The sequence below is a fragment of the Colletes gigas genome, unplaced genomic scaffold, assembly GCF_013123115.1.
Source record: "Colletes gigas isolate AHSC1104 unplaced genomic scaffold, ASM1312311v1 Colletes_gigas_Sc00002, whole genome shotgun sequence".
NCBI lineage: Eukaryota > Metazoa > Arthropoda > Insecta > Hymenoptera > Colletidae > Colletes > Colletes gigas.
In genome coordinates, this window is record NW_025106631.1 from 4,227,236 (window position 1) to 4,248,768 (window position 21,533).

The window sequence follows — 21,533 nt, forward strand, 5'->3', positions numbered from 1 at the left end:
CGGTAACGATTTTATCGCCTTTTGGTTCGAACGTTGTCGCTGTGTTTCGGCGAGAGTTATGCAAAAATAAATCGACGGCGACGCGAACGGAAAGAAGCTGAAAAAGGGACGCAATTAAAATTAAAAGTCCACGGGAAGATAGTCCTCGGAGTCCCCTCTGTCGTGCAAGCGTTAGAAAGCGTTTGTAAAATCCTTTATAAAGGTTCCATTACCGTGTCTTTATTTCGCGAACATCGGACCATCTGGGTGGTAAAGGTACTTTCTGAAAGTGATCATAAAGAGAGGAGAGTCGTCGTACGTACGCCATAGGAGCTTAGGCCGCTATTAAACTGTATTTCTCGGTTTATCGCGTCATTATGTCGGGGGGGAACAATTTGTAGATAAATAGCTGCCCGTTGGATCGCCGATGGAACAGAACGAGCTACAAAACGCGTACGAGATCGTTCCTTGGGTGACTTCTTCGAGGATCTCCGCGCGAGATATAAAATTCCATTAACGCACTGGCGAATCGTATCGTTACCAGGCCGGTTAATGCCGCAATCATCATCCTCGTGGCGTTAAAGCGACGACAAGGAGTAACTATAAAGCTCGAACAAAGAGGATATTTAGGAAATTAAAGTCGTTCTACGGTGCTTTCATCTCGTATATTTATTATTTACTCGAGTTCCTTTCGATATAGAAATTGAGGGGGTAACTTTAAATAAAAGATTAATAGATGCTGACGGAAATAACGAACAGAGGCAGAGGCTGGTTTTAGCATCTGGAGATTGACGCAAAGCTCATTGAAGAAGCTAAACGAAAGAGAAGAAAGGTTACGCTCTCTTATTACTACTAACTCCCTTTCCATTCGCCGGGCTGCTAGAAAATTTATGGAACTCGATGTCTTCTGCGTTACCATAAGCACTAAAGTCTGTTCTATGAAGGCACTGGTGCATGTTAGGAGAAATGGGAGTCGTATTTGATCTTATATTTGTGTCTCCGATCGAACGACTCTAATGTCTGCTGTCTCGAGGATTTTTAGACCCTTTGAAGTTTGTCCAGTATCCTCTAAACTAGAAATTCGAAGGAAAACAGATATGGAACGGGGAAAAATCAGTTTTTATTTCCGGACAGACCACTTAATCAGGCCACGAGACGAGAGTGGCTGGTCGAAAAAAATGAGGAAGCATACGAGAAAGGGGAGGCAATAAGAAACGAGACCTCGGAGAGTAACTTTGCTCCCAGCGAGGCGTCACGTCGGAGACCTGCTCGTTATTAATATCAGCTACCTTCGAAACCAACTTGCAAGGTGAACTGCCGTTTCCCGTACTCTTCCGCAAGCTCGTATTAATTTCATAGATTATCGTGATACCGAGATTCTGCTATTTCCGTTTCGTTCGATCGCTATCTATTTGATCTTTCTCTTCAAATTGTTGATATTAATTTGATTAACGGGATCGAGCGTCGAAATGCATCGGTGAGGAGCAACGTGGACACACGGGGTTTGCAAATCGGCTTCGTAACGATAGTTTGCGTTCCTCGTGGACGCGCTGATTAGGTGTATGCATATCCAGACCTAAGGGATTGCGTCTCCGAAGCCTTCGAGGCGGTAACAGTCACGCTAATCGCTAAGGCAAACTGTATTCGATGCTCGTCTTTCATCTCGACCACAGAGATCACTTAAAATACTTTGGACACAATACCCTTATCGATTACCTGCGATCAACCCCCTCGTCCCTATGTTGCGTTTTAGGAAAGTTCCAACAAAATTTCGTCGACACGAAAGCTTTGACCTTTAAAAAATAATTTAAATTAGAATTTTATTTATACCCATCGTCCCCTGTAATTGGAAGGAAGGTCGGGTCCTGGAGAGCCGTCGATGAGCAGACGGGGATTCGTTTTCAGATAACCGGGGAGACACGGTGCACAGTGCGTTCGTAAACTGTCGTAATAGAATTCGTCTTCGCTCGAACGCGTTACGATGCAATAATAAAGCTGGGATTCCGGACGGTCTCCCTCGTCGTTTTTCTATTTACGCCGCCGGTCGTCGTCCGCCCTCTCCGATCGCGCGACGACGATAAATAAGTCCCGGAGCGTATTCAGCGAGCGTGGCGCGAAACTTTCATTCGCCTCGACCGTCGCTTTCCTCGATTCCGCGCTGATCCACCGACATAAATTCTTCCTGCGAAACAAGGAGGAACCGGCGGCAGTTTCGGGGATCACTTTCCTTTCCCCCCCCTGTTTTTGTCGCTCGTTTCGTTCCTGATAGTGATGGGACTGACAGGGGAAAAATCGGCACGGCAAAGCCCTCGATTTAGCGGGCTAATGGGGGACACGACGTGTCTGTTAAATCCGAATGTCCGTCGAATCAAGCTTACGATAAGTTGGCAATAAATTTTTAAACAAAACGTTTCCCTTAAAGTAGAATTGATCGTATATCGTAATATGGGACGCTCTATTAGGCCTCTGACAGGGAAAGTTTCAAGTATCCCTAACGCGGATCCCCAAACGATGCAACAAGCGAGGGAGTACTGTAGGAGGCAAGCTAGGTACCTCAGATTCAGGCAAAATATTTGATATTTCAATTCATATCGATAGTAATAGAAGTGTTCTAGTCAGCAAGTGTGACAATTTATTTAAATAATATCTGAATTAAATTTTTGGAATTTGATGAAGACAGGAATTAATGAGCATCCAATTGAATTGGTTTCAACACTAGCCACTAGTTCCAACATTAGCTACGAGGGTGATTCTGTTGCATCCCTAACGCAACTTGTGCATCAAGCGAGGGAGTACTGTAGGAGGCAAGCTAGGTACCTCAGATTCAGGCAAAATATTTGATATTTCAATTCATATCGATAGTAAAAGAAGTGTTCTAGTTAGCAAGTGTGACAGTTTATTTAAATAATTGCTTGATATCTGAATTAAATCTTTGGAATTTGATAAAGACAGGAATTAATGAGTATCCAATTGAATTGGTTCCAACATTAGCTACTAGGGTGATTCTGTTGCATGCATCCCTAAAGCAGACTCGAGCAACAAGCGAGACAGCACTGTGCTAGAGTAACTAGATCTCCCTGACACAGAGTAGGGCAAAGTACTCGATAACGTTCGAGTCATCGAGTTCATCTTACAGATGTTCGTGACAATTTATTCAAATTGTTTGATATCCAAACTGAATGCCGGGAAATCGACACAGGCATTAATGAGTATCTGATTGAATTGGCCCCCGACACTGTGCAGTTTCTGGCTTCGGGTTCGTCACAGGTTCCCTCTGTTTTCCGCGTTGCTCACCAGTATCGTCATCCCCACAATGGTTGCTATGGGGATACCCTCTTGGCTCCTGTTCGTCGAGGAGTAACAGCATGCGTGATTTCCTCCTCCTCGTGTTCCTCTCTCGTACGTAGACGCATTCTTCTTCCTTTTCCCTGCTGTTTCGTGCCAGGCTTTCGGGACTCTCGGTTCTCATACAGGGTGGGAAAGAAGTGGTCCGACCACCCCCCCAGGTACGAGTTTATAGTCGAACAATTTCAACCCTTCTCCGTCCAGAGGCACAATCCAGTGAAATATTAGGAAAAGTCGAACTTTAAAGCCAGAATTTTGGTACTCGTTTTTGTAGATCTTCCTGAAAATTGCGGGAAATATTTTTGTCACACCCTGTAGGTTTCTCCACCGCGAGGAGAAAGTTGTCCTCGCTTCTGAGGCTCCGTGGGGCACGACTTCGCTGTAAATCTAAATTACCTCCAACTAACCAGCTGGCTTTCCGTTCGAGAAAGTCTTTTGTCCTTACGGTCGAACGATCTGGGAACGCTTATTACGCCTTCGTCGAGAAATTAATGGATGGGCGTCGAGTTGAACGGGTAATAGAATTTAAAGAAAATTAAATAACATTTGAGACAGTCGACCGTGAGCGATGCAATTAAGACAGGAAAATTGTTTGCAGACGCAACAAACCGTTTATTCTCTGGGTGACAAAAGTCAATGGAACAAAGATACGAATTTAAGTCTGCCTTTAATTTCTAGCCTATTTTTACTTCATATTTTAATGTAAATTTCCTTCGTTGAAGCGTTCTGATTCCAGTAACCGAAAATAGTTGAAATAGAACAGAAAAAGTATTTACAGAAATGAAAATCCGGTATCGATGTCGGTGCGTAATCTAGCTACACGATTTTTGTAATATTTATCTAGTTACGTAAACTGTGATAAATTATATCCTGCGAGGGATGGTTGCAAAAATAAATAGAAACGCGATTCACGTTACATCGGTGTGTTTCAACCTGAATTTTGCAACTTTTCCGGGTTTGCTGTTTGCAGTAGCACGCGATTAAAGTTTCAAGCTTTCGATTTGGTCCATTTTGAATACAAATGTCAATAAAATATGAACACAGAGGGTTTGGTAAATATCTATGTTATCGATTACCGGAGTGTAATGTTTTCGACGATACGTGCACCGAGCACGATGGCTAGAACGTTTTAACGAATCTTTCTGTCGTAGAAAAACGCGACTTCTATGGATTCTCGCAACGCAAACAAAACTGAACGCTCGTCGAGTGTTGCAAAAATGGAGTGTTGCCAAGCGATTGGCTAATCCTGGTGCTGTCAATCGACGTCACAGCGAGCGCATGTCCCGGATGAACAGCGTGAATCGATGTCGAGCTACATTGTTTGAATACATAAGCGAAATCGTAAAGCCCATTTTCATTTACGAAATTTCCAACGATGTCGCGCGAAAGCAGAAAATTAATTTGCAACGAACATTACCGACGCGAGTGTTCGTAGAAAATCGTGGCTAGGCAGATTTTATTCACGTTTTAATAAGTGAAATAGCTTCTTTGAAATGAAAAGCTATTTCTATCGCGACTGGACCGAGTGCAGTGGCTTTTCGAGAAATCGTGGAATTCTATAATTTCGTTTGATCGCATGTTCCAGCAAATACGTTAAATTGTTTCGTCGTAATCGCATAAGCGTCCAGACTGCTGGCGAAGCACGTGGGAATTCGTGGATTCGAGGGAATCCTGGCTGTTTGGATTCTGTGCTAAGAAATTTCTATCGATTTTAGACATTTCAGGGTCGTTCCAGACGATTAAATCTTATTACTTAATTTCACTTGGTAGTTCTCGGATCGAGGGGGAGATTTTTCTCCGGGAGATATTTGCCTGGATGACTGGTTCGTGGTTGAGCTCGAGATAAAGCTGACAAATCGCAGCCCGAACGCTCGTATGGGTCATAATTTTCGAAAAGTTACGGACAAACTGGTCGTAGAATGATTTTCATGGTGTCGAAAGCGTTTTTATTAGCTTTGCTATTCGCATTTAAGAGCCACCTGTGGATCAGTGGCTTCGTAAACGTCAGACTGTTGCTTCACGATGTTCGAAGTGCCATGGAACGAAGTACCATTGCGACACTATCTTCGCGAAAGAAATTTATTGTTCGCTCGAGGGAAGACATCGGTCAAAACATGTTACGAAAAATATTTGCAGAATCGATTAAACGAGAAAAATTGTTTTATCCTTGTCTCCGCTGAAAGTTTAAAGAGAAACGTCGAGATTCATCTCGAAAATCGTGTTAATGATAGTTGAGCCGTGCAGCGATGCTGGTCGGTGGCGTATTTCTATTTCGTTCGCAATATTTTTCATTTTATTTGACACCATTTTTTCATCCCCCCGAGAATGGTGTAGAGATTTCCCGTTTAAATGTCATCGTTTGCAGTATTCGTCACGATGGATATTTATCGCGACAGTCGTTGGTCTATAAATTTTTTAAAATTTCTCGACAAAATAGAAAATCGTCTTTTCCGCGAACAACCGTTCCGAGTACTCAATTCGATGAATTTCTATTTCAATATAAAACATTCTCTAACGATGAAAATTGAATATTATCCGTAGAAGCGTTTCTTTCGCGAGAAAAAAAAAAATTTATATAATCAAATTTTCGTAGCGGTGGTTGTAAACTTTTCACGTAATATAACTTTGTTTTTTGTTCGCTCGTTGCTTCGAGAGAACCGTTCTCGTCTTGAAAAGCCGCGAAACAGCACTTGGTACGTCGCTTCGTGTTTTCCACCGTCCTCGGATGAGTTTTCAGAACGACGCCAGATGAGTTTTTCTATATTACCTTCGAGGTTGGGATCTGATTAAGCCGTTCCTGGTCGACCGGGAAATGCGAACGAGCCGCGGAATTTGCAAGAGCGACTGTCCCTGTTCTTGTAAACGCGACGATTCCCGCGACAGCATTATTTATTTTCCGCGAGATTGAAATCGCCGGAATGCGCTTTCAAGTTCCAGCAAAATGCAACATTTTCCTGGGAAACGAGGTCAGCCCGATATCCCACCGAAGAGATCGTAATCACCGCGTCGAGTCATGATGAAATTTAATATTCGAAACCTCGGGAAACAAGACGAACGGGTCGACTCGATGTCTCGTGGAAAATTATTAACAGATCGAGAGGAAATGAAAAATCTGCGTCGATAGACGAAACTCCTGCGCTACGCTCGAAGGGTTAATCCAGGATTAGATTTAATCGCAGCCTATCGGTGAATCTCCCCCTTTACAGATATATATATATACACAGAAATCAGTTTAACACGGTGATCAAATGGACTAGGAAAACGTGCATAGAACAGTAGACATTATTACTATTCATTTTCACTGACGCGTCTATCCGTCGCATTAAATTACAGGATTGATAAAATTTTTATCACGAAGCTTCGTTTTCGAGAAACAATTTTTCAAAACTCATGAAATTATTTTAAATCTTGTTTTATTGGCACGAATAATATAACGAAGATACGTAGCCACGAAGGATAATAGTTCTCGAACCTATTACGAGCGTGTAGCGAATACAGAGCCGAGCGACCGCGGCGAGACTTAATTTTAAACATCGCGGAAAATCAATTACCGACCTGATATAATAATTACCCCACGGTACACGGTAATTGACAGTTATTAAAAGTTGCGGCTCAACGGGTTAAAACTTCCTTTTCCTTCGATGTTCCTCTGTTAACTTGGGGACTTCCGGTGGCCATCGCTGGCCCGATGCACTTGTAAACCATACGTGTTTGCAATCCATAAAAGAGGAAAGAGCCTCGAAGATAATCGAGTAATTTCGTTACGGTCGCGTTTAAAAAGTGGCCGTCGAGACTCGTAATTGCAGTTTATCCGTTGATTCCTGTGCGTGCAGCGCATGTTTCCAGCTCGAAACGAATCGTTTATGCATGTGGCCTGATCGCGAGGCACGGACCGTCATCGCGGGAATGAATATCGCACCGCGACACGTCGAATAATGTTCCATCGATGACACAAGTGGACGTTTCAGTATCGGTTAATGCGAACCGCAATGCGATGTCATGTCCTGTTGCGTTATTGCGACGCGTGGCAATTCCTGTCGCGTTGAAATTTGTTTAGAGCTTCCGCTATCTTCGACGCGTAATGGACTCCCGACACTCGACGCCTACAATCACCAAAAAACGAACTAAATCGAAACGTGAAATTGATAAGCAGACGTTGCCAAGGCGAAACATTAATTTTCACATTTAGTTAATTTCACCCAAATATTTCGCGTATTATCTCGACGATCCATATTTATACGCAACGATCGTATTCGCGCATCGCGGTTGAATTTACGTCGAACAATGAAAAATCAGCTTACACCCCGACGAGCGGTGTTTTAATGAAAGTTTCGGTATCGGAGAGACGTCCGAATAGATGGTTTCACGTTCGCGAATCGTTTATCAAACCTCTGTCGAGATTTGTACGCGATTTTTCCTGGAACGCGAGGATTATCGTTTAACGTCACCGCCGCGGCGAGAAAGGATTAATTTATTTAACTTTGCTGGTCCGACGCGAAACTTTTTCTCAAGATCGCTCCAACTCCCGAACGAATACGAAACTCCGGCAAGCGGAGAAACTCGACGAACTTGCGGAATCATAGTCGGCTAGGTGTGAATTTCGGAAACACTTTCCCTAACTCCGCGGAAACTTCCAACGAAAACATTGTTTCCTTGGATCCCCTTCTCGCGATACCGTTTTTTTCGAATAAAAATTGTTTTATAAGTTATCAAATTTCCCGTGGCGTCCTATTTTTCCTGTCGTCGTTGTATATTCATGAATTCCTCGTTTTAAGAATCTGTAAATGATAGCGAAATAAGTAACAATGTTCTACTTTCGCTAGAAATTTGCATCCAAGATGGACTGGCAACGCGTAAATATTTTACAGCAATACTAAATTATTTTGAGCGTCACGGTTTCACGGTGTTCCTACGATACATTCAATTAGCCTGCTGACAAATTATTCGTACGTCAGCTCGTCGAATTTTAATCGCCATTAATTTCAGCAACGCGCGCCTCGTAACGAAATGAATTTAATTAGAATAATTATTAGTAAACAGCGTCCTTCGTACGAACGGAGCAGATTACGCGGCCCGCGGTCGGAAACGCGACGCTGTAATTGATTTTACGTACGGGCGGCCGTGATGTAATATTTCCTCGTTCGAAGTCTTGGGGAATGAATACCGTGACCGCAATCGCGGAAGAATTCTTTTGCTCGCCGGGGAACGACCGTAATTCAAATGTGTCTGACGGAAGCCACGGGCGCGCGGGAATAAAATAACTTCTGGACAAGATGCGCCCGTGTTATGCAGCCCGTAAATCACAGCCACTCGAGCTCCGGTTAAAAATAGAACGCAAGATAAAAACGAAAGACGGCCATTTGCTCGACATAGATCAGCGAGAGACGTTTCAAAGTGCACGGATCAAGCGCAAAATACACATTTAATATCAATTCGATCGCTAAAACTGTTCGAATAAAACGCGTTCGCGATTTAACACTTGGAACTAAAACAATGAATTCTCAAGTTGAGATGTTAAAGAAAATCAATTTTAATAGGCTTCGTAAATTTGAATGAGGTTAGAAAAGTAACTGTTACGACAATTTTTAAGTTGTGCAGTTTACAATTGCCTAAAATCAGAGTTTTGGTCTCGTGAACAATTTCAGGATTTTCGACTGGCAGTAAACGTGTTAATTAAGTTTCGAACTTATTCCGGTCTGCCGAGTAGAACTAACGCGGACATAGTCGGGCAATCGAGTAAGTAGAATGGGTCGCGCGATGGCCAGGCAAACAGATTGGTAGTCGATTAGCCAAGTGCAATGGAGCCTGCGATCGGATAAGTAAAACGTAGCACGAATGTTTCCAGTAGAATTGGACGCGTGTATGGAACCGGGCGACTAGAATGCGTCGTATGTGCGATCAAGTCGAATATAATTATGGTGCAGTCAAGGCCGGTTGAGTGTGGCCAGTGCCTTATCGCGCGGAATAGGTCTCTCGCCTGATGTTGCCCAAGTAGAGTAGGACAGTGCATTGTCAGACACGTATAATCAACGCGTATGTCGGAGGAGATAGGACGGACCGAAATATGGTTATTTCTCATACGAACGGACATAGGAAAGCGTTATATCGTGCAATCTGTGACCTCGCTTTTCAGTTACAAACATTTTCAATTCTGGAACCTTTACATCGAAGAAAAAACAATTTACTTATCCATTTATACAGAGAAAAATATTTGCTTGACACTTGACACTGTCACTGTCCACATATGGGTGACACGAGACTTTTCAGTTTAGAATTAAGACAATTCTCAAGTTGAAACGTCCAAGGAAATAAACTCGAATAGGACACTTGAGTTTTAGGGTGCCTAAAATGTTTTGGTCTCGTAAGAAATTTTACAGTTTCGATAGTTTTTAACCCAGACCCTACCCAGAGGAAATCCTGCCAGAATGTTTTTCACCCCTTCGAAAGAGAAAAGAGAGTTGGCGTGCCTACGCCTTCGACAGGTTCGCAGATCCGCGAAGGACGATGAAAATTTTCATAAAGCGAAACGTCGCCCGTGCCGCCCACGCGGATTAAACTTTCTAAACGGAAAATTTCCACGCGGCATTTAATTTTGTAAATGTATTCCGTCGGATCGTGAAGTTGTACGGCAGCCGCAGCTACCGTCTGGTTTCCCGCGAGGAGATTCATCCCGCATCCGCGGGATCAATTATCCAATTACCTCCATCTGGCTGCTTTGTCTCCCTCCGTGCCCCTGTATCCTTTTCCCTCCTGGTCGACGGTCGGTCGAATTAGCATACGAATGGATTTAAAATAGGCCAAGCGTCCTCGTTTCCCCTTGAACCCCCAGCATCCGGCGACTGCCTTTTACGGGGCATAATTTCATATTCCGAGGCGCGCCAAGTTCACGGCGCTCGATTAAGGGAGCATTCTCGACCCTCGAGTTCATTTTTAGGTCATCTTTCGGAACCTTTTTACGAGAAGCGAAACTCCACGAGGCCTCTCGAGGTTCCCGCTGTTATTCGCACGTACCCTCGCCACGCGTACATTTTTACTTTTTATCGATCACTTGTGCATTATCCGTGGAGATGTGCTCGCTGACTCCTCGTTTAGATTTAACAAATTGTCAGGATATTTGCAAACACATCGTGAAACGATAGGGGTAGCTTGACAAAATTTGATAGGAGAAAACTCCTTCTATCATGATCGAAGCTAGGAACGAGGGAACGACCGAGAGAGAAGGAACTAATCTGTAATAAATTTAACCTGAAAAACCTAGACAGAGAGTCGAAAAATTCTATCAAATAAGGAAGTTCTTATCAGATAAAATTGTATTAATACCACAAGTAGTGAAAACGACAATGCAGTTTCACGAATAAAATCAAAATAAAAATTCTGATTAATCGATGGACGATGCTGATGGACAGCAGAACAGTAAAATAATTCCACGAAATGGGGAACTCCTTATCAAGTCAGATTTAATTAATACCACAAGTAGTGAAAAGGACAAAGCAGTTTCACGAATAAAATCAAAATAAAAATTCTGATCAATCGACACAGATACGAGTTCAAGAAGGAATTTGGAACCAGAAACAGTAAATGATCGGAGAACATATTACATTCAGAATCATTTCCTTTCAAAGCCATAACCCAAAAATTGACCAAATAATAGAAGCACCGGTTGAATGTTCATTAATTCATTTTTTATATGTGAACGATTAATAAAAATACATACTCCTTCACTAGCAAAGTTCTTCAATATGCGAGAAAATGTATGCTACTCTCATGCATGCGAAACTAACGACCAAGAATGTTTAATCGAATAATTCTAGTACGTAGCAATGCGATTGATTGAAATTTCACAGATTTTTCGATAAAATGTCAGGAGAAAGCCAAGTTCGAAAGTTCGCTTAACGCCGGAACCGCGATACACGTGAAACCAATCACGCAAAGATTATGTTCGTCGGTGCGCGCGTGATCCGCGAACGTTCGTCGCGTGGGCAGCTCGTCACGATTTCGTGCGTTTACATCATCAATGTTTAATCGTATACGGGATTAACAATGTACCGTTATTACAATTAATGTTTGCATTATCAGTAACTCTGTATCTGTACTCTGTAATGAAATATATTCCGACGCGAAATGGCTCGCAAACAGCGGCCGGTATTATTATTGTATAATTCGGTAATGTAATATGAAAATCGCCAGTATAAAATGGAGCTCTGCTCTCGTGTAATGCTTGAAGTCTGGTTTCGAAATTGTTTGCAATAATCGTTGGTTCTACGATGCAATGATGCAGACGGTAGCGTGGTCTCGATTAAAATTTCATACCTAAATACGCTGTAAAACTAATTATTTACATTACTATTATTTATTAACGTCGACTCTATATTTATTCGGTTTCTGATAACCAGACAGAAAGACTGTAAACCCTCCGCTATATTAAATTAATTCACAATCGTGCATTCGTCTGGGAATTAATTAATATTCAAACATCGTGTACAAATCTCAGGAAATTATTTAATATTTCGTACGAAATTCTCCTACGCACGGAGATGGAGTCTCGCGCGAGTCGTTCGTCGTCGTTTCAGCTCCTCGTTCGCGCCTTGCCCCCGGATTCATCAAGGCGCGAACGTTCTAAGCGTCCCATCGGCGGCGGGATTAGAAAAATTACGACCCGGTGAAAACGTTTCCAGCGTTTAACCCCGCAAACATTTACCGAGCCAAGTTTACGCGACGGACCTTGGTCGTTCCCACCGGGGATTGTCAAAGTTGACTTCGAACTTCGTTAAACGAAGAGCTTGAATTAATTCCATCGTGGACGAGGAATTGATGCACTCGTCTCGCGAGGTCGAAAGAATCGAATTTTTTGAGATTTCCCTAAAATTCAAGCTTCAGAAAAGTATATCGACAATCCAAAGAAGGGTGGAAACGATCGAGAGAACTTGACGTAACTTTCCAGGACGACGCCCCCCAAAAATTCACTATTTCCCACCTAATGGGGGGAAAGGAAAAAGTTTTGTGTGTGTCTTTTGCAGGTCGGCCAGGCCCTTGCCATGCGATGTCGTTGCCGAGCCCCAGACTTCGACATTACAGGTCGAAACGCCAAATCAAATATACAAAGAGAGTTTTGCTATACGCTGAATACGAGGACAGACATGCGGCTCTATTTCTATCTATCCTTCTTTCTCGCTAGTAATTGTGTACAGGGTGGGTTGCGAGCTCGAACAGAACCGACGGCGCGTGCAAAAATACGTAAAAATGGTGGAACAGGTGCTTTTTACGCGGGGCTTCGTTTTTTAGACGAACCACGTTGGACATTTCCGACGTTAAAATATTCGGTTGCTTTTCGGTTCGATCGAACAAAATTAAGTTCGTAAATTTGCTACGCTAGTAATATATTATTTCTAAAATTGTAAACTGCGAAGGTACGTTCTTCGAAGACCGGACGCTTTGCTGCGAACTTAAATTAAATAGACGGGTTAATTATAAGGTCGAAGGAAAAGTTGAGAACTGGAAAGATAGGTAAATTAAAAAGAACGAACGAGAAAAGTATACACTATTAATTTTTAATTAATTTACTTACTAAACTCAGTCGCTATTAAAACCGAAAGCTATCGCAAAATACTAATTCGAAGCGATATTTTAATATATATCAGTACAATAACGATAACCGCCAGGAGTTTCTATGAAATGTTGATTGTTTGCAAAAGCAAAGCCTCGCGCGAGAAATAATTTCGTCCACATTTTCGATTTATTTTTGCACGTGTAATCATCTTAATCCAGCTTGCATCACGACATCCTCGCATTATACCAACACACGTAACGATATATCGCGGGCTGTTTCGCTGCATCCACGCTTCCGAAACGACGCTGATCGACGATCCCCCGAACGCGTTTCGGCAACTCTGTGCAACCACACCTGCGACGCCGGTGTCTTTAATGTATACGTTGCTCCATTTAGCCGACCGTTCGTCATCCACGTCACCGTCACGCCCACGCACACGGTGTGGGCGGCAGCGTAGCGCGGTCTCGTCTTTTCGGAAAACGTGGGAGGAGGAGCGCGAGTTATCGCGTATGAATTTATAATCGACACGATCCTCCTCCGAGTTTCTGCTTCGCGCTTACGACACATTGTTATTTAAATTAGCTAATGTGATGTGCTTGTTTTGTAACTGACAGGTGAACGGAACAACCACCACTACCAACGCGGTTTAACTCGTTTATTCGGTCGAGCGTCCCGACCCCGTGATTACGGATCCCTTCTCGGTGACGTTGGACCTTCATTCGAGTAATTGTTCGTAAAATTTACGCGATCATTTTCGTGCAATTATTTAAATCGAGGTTCCACCCCCTGCCACCGACGAGGGTTGAACCGTTCGATCAAACAAACGAGTCGAACCGTGCTCGTATCGGTAGTTCTAGTATTCGTAGAGTTAATGTTCCTAACGATTATATTACGAGGAGTTGATGAAATTCCGAGACGTTCTCCCGGGTTCGAAATGAAACTTCGGGGATTTTCTTCGTTCGCTTCAACGCTCGAAACAGTCGTCCATTTTTTTTAAATCTTTGAACGAAACGCGACGTTCAACAGCGTCGCGTAATTAATGAGCAAATACTCCGAAAGGGCGAGCATACGAGCATGAATCGAGCAAAGTTTCCTCGTTAACTTCATGCTCGAAATCGAACCAGCAGAGCGTCTCTGACGAGCATCACCGCCCCTAAGTACGTAAACCCAAGTACGTGCCAAGTTACAAGTATGGTCGTTAACGTAGTTTGCTTGAAACTGAGCTGGATTTTGCTTGATCTTTCCTCTGTATTTTTTGCCCCCTCCCCCCTCCCCCTCCCCGCGTAATTAGCAACTCGTCGAGCATGGAAGCGTATCGAGGAGTGGTGGGCTAGTCGGAGAAACCACGACTTCGACGGCACTTTTGTTAGCGGCTGGTGTTTGGCATGGCCTGGTTTCGCCCGTAACTCTGTCGTTGAATAATGGCACCTTTTCTCCTAGAGTTACATTTTCACCGCCGTCCGTTGACGGATCGCGGCGATCCTTTGTCCGTTTAAACCGAGATCGAGCGTTTCCGTTCCAGGACCATGACAGCGATCTGCTTCGTGTGCAACCTGCCGATCCTGAGCCATCAGGTCGGGCTGGAATGGCAGGGAGGAAATGGCTGGGACGACCTGGTGCGGGAACAAGTGGAGGAGTCCACTTTGCAGCAACGACTCGGTAACGATCTTCACCAAACCGTATACGAAACGTCAGAATTTTGTTTCGAACGAACGGTAAACAAGAGGAAGATATTTTTTTTCTACAACTACTTCGTTTTGCTTCGGTGGATTTGACGTTTGACGATATCGAGGAAACGTCATCCGTCTGTACGGAGCTGTTAGATTCACGTTTCGAACGGTAGTTTGACACATCATTACCAGAGAAAACATTTTTAGTCATAACAATGCGCGAACTGTGATTGGAAACTAATTGGAACAGCCATATATGGCCCCGGAGTCGAACTGATTTCGAAAGCAGTGCACGCGACAGGATGAATACGTTCCGTTTTCCTGTTTTCTGTGCATACAAACGGTGCATATTTGCTCGAGGAAGTTTGGAAATTTGATAATTTGGAAGAAGCAAACAACGACTAATATCTTGGAGAAATATTCTTCATTTTGTTTGGCAAGAATTATCGCATTGTTTAAAGGATAAGTAACTCGTAAGTGTCTTTTTAGGGACCGGAAGGCGAGACTCCGCGACGCAAATCTCGCCGCCGAACGAACCGCAGGAGGTGTCGCCGACGAATCAGCGCCGTCGACGGTCCAGCCTGGCACAATTGACGGACATCCTGAGGGAGTGGAGCAGCGGAGGTGCTTCCGGGAAAGCTGGGCGCGGAAACAAGCTTTGTCGGCGGGAAACGCTGGCGGACATCGCGAAATCCATGCCCTGGTCCAGGCAGACCACAGACGCCAGCCACCTGGAGAGACTCCGGAAACGACGCGAGAGCTCCGTGGACAGCGGGATCAGGAGCCAGCCGTCGACGAAATCGAGGCGAAACTCGGCGATCAGCGAGATTAAAAACGACATCGCGAAATTATGGAGCAAGAGGGAGGCTGCCCCTCAACCCCAACCACCGCCGACCGTCATCTCGCCAACCCCTCGTCGAGGTTCGTCCAAAAATTATTATCGATACTCGGTATCCTCAAATTTTAAAGGTCACGTTTTCCCATTTTAGATCTATTTCGTCGTTGATACTTGGTCATTCTCAAAAGTAATTTGTTTTATTTATTTTAACAGTTAAGGTCACGTATTCCTATTTCTTCAACGTATACGAACTCTTTGAACAAAATAGAAAAGATTAGGTATAATAGTAGTCTCGATAGTAAATTGATGTTTGCGTTGCTCTTGCAGGGTCAGCGGAGTTGCGGAGTTCCCGTCGCGGTTCCAGCGAGAGTGCGAGGTCCAGAAGGGACTCGATGGTCGCTGGACAGACCACCAGTACTGGCGAACGGAAGCATAATTGCCGCCATCACAGACGCAGACAGTCGGAGCAGTCCATGGATGGCGGCCTCGGGGCGACGGCTGCCAAATATTTTTCCAGCACCGACAGCGGGACCAGCAACGCTGTCAGGTACTCGATAAAGAGAATAACAATCTAAAATTCTTTTCCACGAGAAAATTGTAGGACCTAGAATATTTTAATTTATGTAGCCTCCTTTCGGTGGAATTTGTAAGGAATTTCGATTTCAGAGACCATCTGGAGACCAGGAGTTCGATGGACAAGAGCGACCGATCGAGCAGCCTCGAGGCGAAGACGGGGGAGGCTAAAACGGTAACAGCGACGACGACCACCACCACGACGACCACGTCGACGATCGACGGCAAGACGCCCGTGATCTCTGCCGTCGATTCGAAGTCGTCGTCCACGATGACGACCTCCGCGTCCACTCGGACCGCCACCATGTTGACCGTGGACACGAAGGTGGTTTTGGATAACAAGAATTTAACTCTGGACTCGACCATCACTCCCCCTACCATCATAATGTCGTCGACGACGCCGCCGACGATCTCGCCGACGATCGGTAGCAGCCTTCCGCTACCTGGCACCTCCACTTCCGGTAGCTCCAGCCCCGTCGGTTCGCCGAACGTTCACACGCCTACGCATCCTCTGGTCGCCACCAGAAGAGATTCGACCACCCAGGTGGGTAATTAAACATTATCAAAGTGATAATATCCGAGTATAATTTCTACAAAGTTTCAAAGTTGCATCTTCTATTGCGAAACGTCAGCAGGTCGGAGGTTCCACCGCGAGGAATTGGAAGTAGTAACAGTCTGTATGCAGTCAGACACGCAGCGTACAATTTCAATAATTTCTAATAATTCTTCAATTAGGGCATCGGTACTGGATTGAATATGTCGGGAACGGTGCTGATTGGAAATCCACGGATTTTGTTGCAGTGCTATTATAAGGGAAACGAAGCGTCGCCGAATAAATTGTCGAGATTAACGCGACAAGCGGCAGCAATAGACGAATCGATGCCACCTGCAGGACGTCGCGGGAGTCAACCGACTTTATCGCCGGATCCTGACGAAGGAGGTATCGTTACGAGATTCGTTTAAAATAAATCCACGATTGCACGAACGTGTTGTTAGAAACGTAGTGTATTTCATGGGAGCGGCGAGTACTTTCGAATTCAGGAACGCGTATGAAAGTGTTTTCGTGATGTTTGCAGGTCGCAAAGCACGCAGGGACTCGCTGAGCCCGGATTGCGCCTCTTATCCGAGACGTCGCGACTCCAGGAGCCATTTGAGTCCGGACAGGAACGTCGATAAAAGGGATATCAGTCCTATCAGGCAACGAAAGCATCAGCTCAGAAGGCAGTCGACGTCTATGGCCAGTCGGCCACCGAGGTATCTGCCCTGTATCGATTTTCACGCCGCAGTGTCTGCTGATAATATCTCTTTACTGATAAAAACGCGACTCCACGGTTAATAACAATTATTACAAATTACTTATAGTCGATACTAAAGTCCATCAAACTCCAATCCTTTCGATGTTATTGCACGACGCAGAGAATGTCGTTGAAAGAAAGAAATTGATTCCAAGTGATCGAGCCAATTCGACCAACGAATAAAATTTCCAGATTTTATTAAATCCTGTCGAAGATGGAGTTAAAATTCATGTTTTAAATATTCTCCAACGATTGCATTTAATTGAAACAATTGGACTGTCCGAAGTAGGTGTTTCGTAACCGTTCTCGACTCTCAATATTCATCAAATTGATTGTGATTTTTGCATTCGAGGTCGCCGGACAGTTCTACGTGCTCGTCGAGAGACCCGAGTCCTTGCGCGCGTGCACCAGGAAGCAGCCAGCACCCACCGGTCAGAAGACAGTCGACGACCAAAGAGATCTTCATAGCTCGTGGTTTCCGGCGCCAGGGCACCACGGAGGAAATATTGAGATGTCGAAATTTTCGTAGGCAGAGCTCCCAAAGCGACGAGGCGGTCAGTTTCCTAAATCAGTATATTTTTAATTGAAAAAGAAGGAAAATACCAAAGGCGACGTTACCCTTTCTACATTCTTTGTTTATCAGGTTCAGAGATACCGAGGACGCAGAGACAGTTCCGCTCAAATTACCGATGGCACATTCGCTTCGATGACCGTCGAGACATCGAGCACCTTTTTCGATAGCAGTACTCAAACTGGTGAGTCACGCACTTCACGATCATTTTCCCATCCTCGCGAATTACAGTTTAGAAATTCACCAGAAGCATCATTTTCCTCGTCTGAAATCGATCAGGTTCATAGCATCGATGTAGATTTTTAACTGTTTGCTTTGCCAAGTTTCAAATATCCCGCCGCGTTTTCAGTAGTATAACCTATCTATGGCCAGACCCGGCGCCCATTCGCTAGGCGTTTGAATTTCGCGCTGAACGATGACGTAAACATCGTCCATAACGTTCGATGCTCCCTTCCACGAGTTTACGACTTGTAAATAATTATCGTCGTTCCCATGGTTTGGAAACAGCGCGTTTAGTGTCGTGTATTCGATCGAGGTGCTTCTTGAGTCTGAAATTTTGGGCCTTCGAGTTCCAAAATGTTTAAGAAATTTTCGATAAAAATTCAAACAAATTTTTTTGACTATGGGTCCAAATAGCTTCGGGATTCGTACATAAATTATCCACTCATCAATTATAGACTCTACTCGACCAAGTATAACCCTACTCGACACAGGTCAAAGACTAGGATACTCATCAAACATTTAACTATTCCCACGCTTCTCTACGCTCTCATATTAGCCTGACTCAAATTGCCCAAATGGACTCTGCTCAAACTTGCTCAAAGCGTTCGTCAAACGTTCATCAACTCTTTCGATTCTCTTTCACCCTCAAACTATGTTCCATTCCTAGATCCTAGTCACGTTTTACGCTTTCATATCAACATAGACTCGAATAACGGGAGTTCAAACTAGGTCCAACCATGAAACGTTCCGGTTAGCACGACTCGAGTCAAAATACGCGCCCTCGGGGCGGTTGGTCGTCGTTCGATTCGAATCGCGGCGCGTCGACCGGCGCGGCATGCGCCCTGGCAACGCGTACGTCGCGATCAGCCGGCGTCACGACGCCTGTTCAGCGTCTCTGCGGACGCAGGCGTGGTGCCAGCGGCGTTAGTTCCGAGCAGACGACACTGGGTGCACGACAGTCGATAGCCTGCCAAATAGAAAATCAGCCCCGACGAGCTGCTGTCTGGCGAGCGTGTTCGTGTCCTTATCGTGTCCCGACGACTGTTTCGCGGCGTATCCAGGTCCTGGGAAGGACGACGGTCGCTCGTCCATCGACAGGATCCAGGGAGCAGTCACGCTTTCGACGTGGTCGCGACGTGCGGCTGGTGTCGGTGCTCGTGGATCGTCTCTTGTTGTCCTGATCGACGATCGAACCAGTGCGTCCTGGCAGGATCGGTCAGCGAATCCTCGACTCTGGTAAACGCTGATCGTTCACGGGATCGTCCGGAACTCTTCGAGGCTCTTTGCAGCGTGTGTACGCCGTGAACCGATCGTCCTGTCAGGAATCACCTGTTCCCTTCCACGGTCTGTTTACCTCCGCGGCTGGGAATCGATCCTCGAGGCCGACGTCGAAAGAATCCGTCCTGCATCGAGGATTCCAGTTGCCGTCGTCGACCAAACAGCTTCCTCCGATCGTGGCCATGGGTGGTGTCGTTCGTAACGCGATCGAGGGATCGATCGGCTGATTCCCCGATCCTCCTCGAAGGATGCCCACCTGGACGACTGGCTGGTGAGGTCTCCGTCGCGACACGCGGCGTCCTGGTGGACGCAACCACTTGTGGCGGTGATCGTGCGTGCTAAACATCCGACACTGGTCGGGGCGAGCTGCTTGGAAACCGGCCAAGGACTCGTGCGTCGGTGTCTACGCGATCGAGAGGGATCCTTCGATGAGATCGCGATCCTCGGGCACGGGAATCGCTGGTGGTGCGCGTGTGACGGTCCTCGAACGGTTCCCCGCGACGTTCACCTGTGACATGTGATACGTGGTGCACGAGCAATGGGGAAAAAGGACTCGTCGGATCGACGAAGGATTCCGTTGTTTGTCCAGCGGCGGGATGTGGCTGCCGCCTTTCGTCGAGCCGCCAAGTCGCACGCACGACGGCTCGTCAAGCTGAACGGCGTTTTCGCGATTTCGTTTACCGTCTTTTCGTCCGAAAGGAACGTAAGTTGCTTCACGTTTCCTTCCTTGAATACTTTTTCTTGGAAATTGAAAGAAAACGAGGGGTCACAGAAGGGTTTTCAATAGGAATTGCATCGCGGAGGCGTAAAATGTTAACGCGCGCGTCTGAAACAGATGGGTCGAGGTTAGGTCTGTACAAATAACAACAAAGTAATAAAAATGTTTGTTCGTCGTCTGGTAAAACAGAGACACAGCTCTGAACGCTGTTTGGATGAAGAAAGTCTTCACAGTCTCTTATTGAAATTTCTCTTTTATTGTTTTCCATGGAACACGAGTCAATTCGCTGATCACATAATTGTTCTACTATCGTTTAATATTATCGAACAGCTGACGTTATCTCGTTGAGAAATTGAATCTTTGGAATTATAAAGCGTTCTCGTTTCGAGAACTAAAGCACACAGAACGCCGTTACTTATTTTACTAGATTCACTCCCCTCAAAGTACGGCCTTGTATATTCCAGACGCACTGTATTTATGACTCGCTTTTTCACTTTCGTTCCCCATAATATGCAGATCGCCACAATCTTTCAACTCGTGCCTCGTCCGTTTCGTCACGTCTCTGAATATTTTATTCCCACTTTAACATGTACGAATGAATAATTCATCCGTACCTCAACGCGTTCCAGTAAGTTTCGTCTTACTATTATACATTTTAATAATTTATAGGTTCGTTGTTGCACGATTTTCGTGCACTGTTCCATCCAAGTCTGATTTCGAGCGTCCAAAAGAACCTACCGGGTCGCTGAAATATTCTATAAAATCGTTGACACTCCGAATTTCGCGACGAAATTTACAGGATAGGTTCTCGAGGCTATCGAGAACGCGAGAGATCGATTATTTTGCCCGAAAGTATTGGACTGGTGTCTTGAAATTTTGATCACGCAGCCGTCCAGCGAGCCAAAAGTATTTTCATCGCTCGTTTCACGAGCTCCGTGATCAACGGAGCGGAGAAACGCGTCTCGTTAGAATGCTTTCATTGTGTCGGCGCGTTTGATTCCATCTTCTCGCTGAAATTCGACGTGTCGTTGCGTGATACGATCGCGGGGGAATATGTAGTTTGCCTCGCGAGCTTTCGTGATCGTATCGCTCGTTCAAGAGTTTACATCTCTCCAAAAGCCAGGGAAAAGGCAAATTCCCTGTTTTTTTTTTTATGGAAACAACTCACGATTAAATTGTTAACGTTTCATTAATACACAGGTTTAAGATTACATAGAAAATTAACAGACAATCGTATTTCATTATTTGTGCCCTCTGAGTTACGCTAAATCGAACTTCACATTTCCTCTGGGCATCTGCAATTAGTTTATCAATCGTTAAAGTCTTTTTCGTTGGAACAAATAAATTATATTTAAGTCAGACTTCTCCTCAAAATGATTTTCAATTTATTTGATTAAAAACATTAAAATTTACGTCTATTTATTGTATTAATAATACCATCCAATTATCCAATTTGAATCGTTTTTTTTCGTTGAAACAAATAAATTATATTTAAGT

General features: G+C 44.7%; 1 protein-coding gene across 2 annotated transcripts in view; it reads left to right on the forward strand.

Annotated features, from left to right (window-relative positions):
• The window catches only part of LOC122399333, a 106,160-nt gene that overhangs the window by 61,879 nt on the left and 22,748 nt on the right, over positions 1–21,533 (forward strand). For both annotated transcript variants that reach the window (XM_043399963.1, XM_043399954.1), the window contains exons 2-9: positions 14,394–14,530; positions 15,031–15,462; positions 15,707–15,926; positions 16,046–16,496; positions 16,754–16,892; positions 17,029–17,206; positions 17,600–17,801; positions 17,891–18,002. In XM_043399963.1, coding sequence (XP_043255898.1) covers positions 14,398–14,530; positions 15,031–15,462; positions 15,707–15,926; positions 16,046–16,496; positions 16,754–16,892; positions 17,029–17,206; positions 17,600–17,801; positions 17,891–18,002 — 1,867 coding nt within the window. In that variant the 5' untranslated portion in view covers positions 14,394–14,397. The remainder of the gene's footprint in view (positions 1–14,393; positions 14,531–15,030; positions 15,463–15,706; positions 15,927–16,045; positions 16,497–16,753; positions 16,893–17,028; positions 17,207–17,599; positions 17,802–17,890; positions 18,003–21,533) is intronic.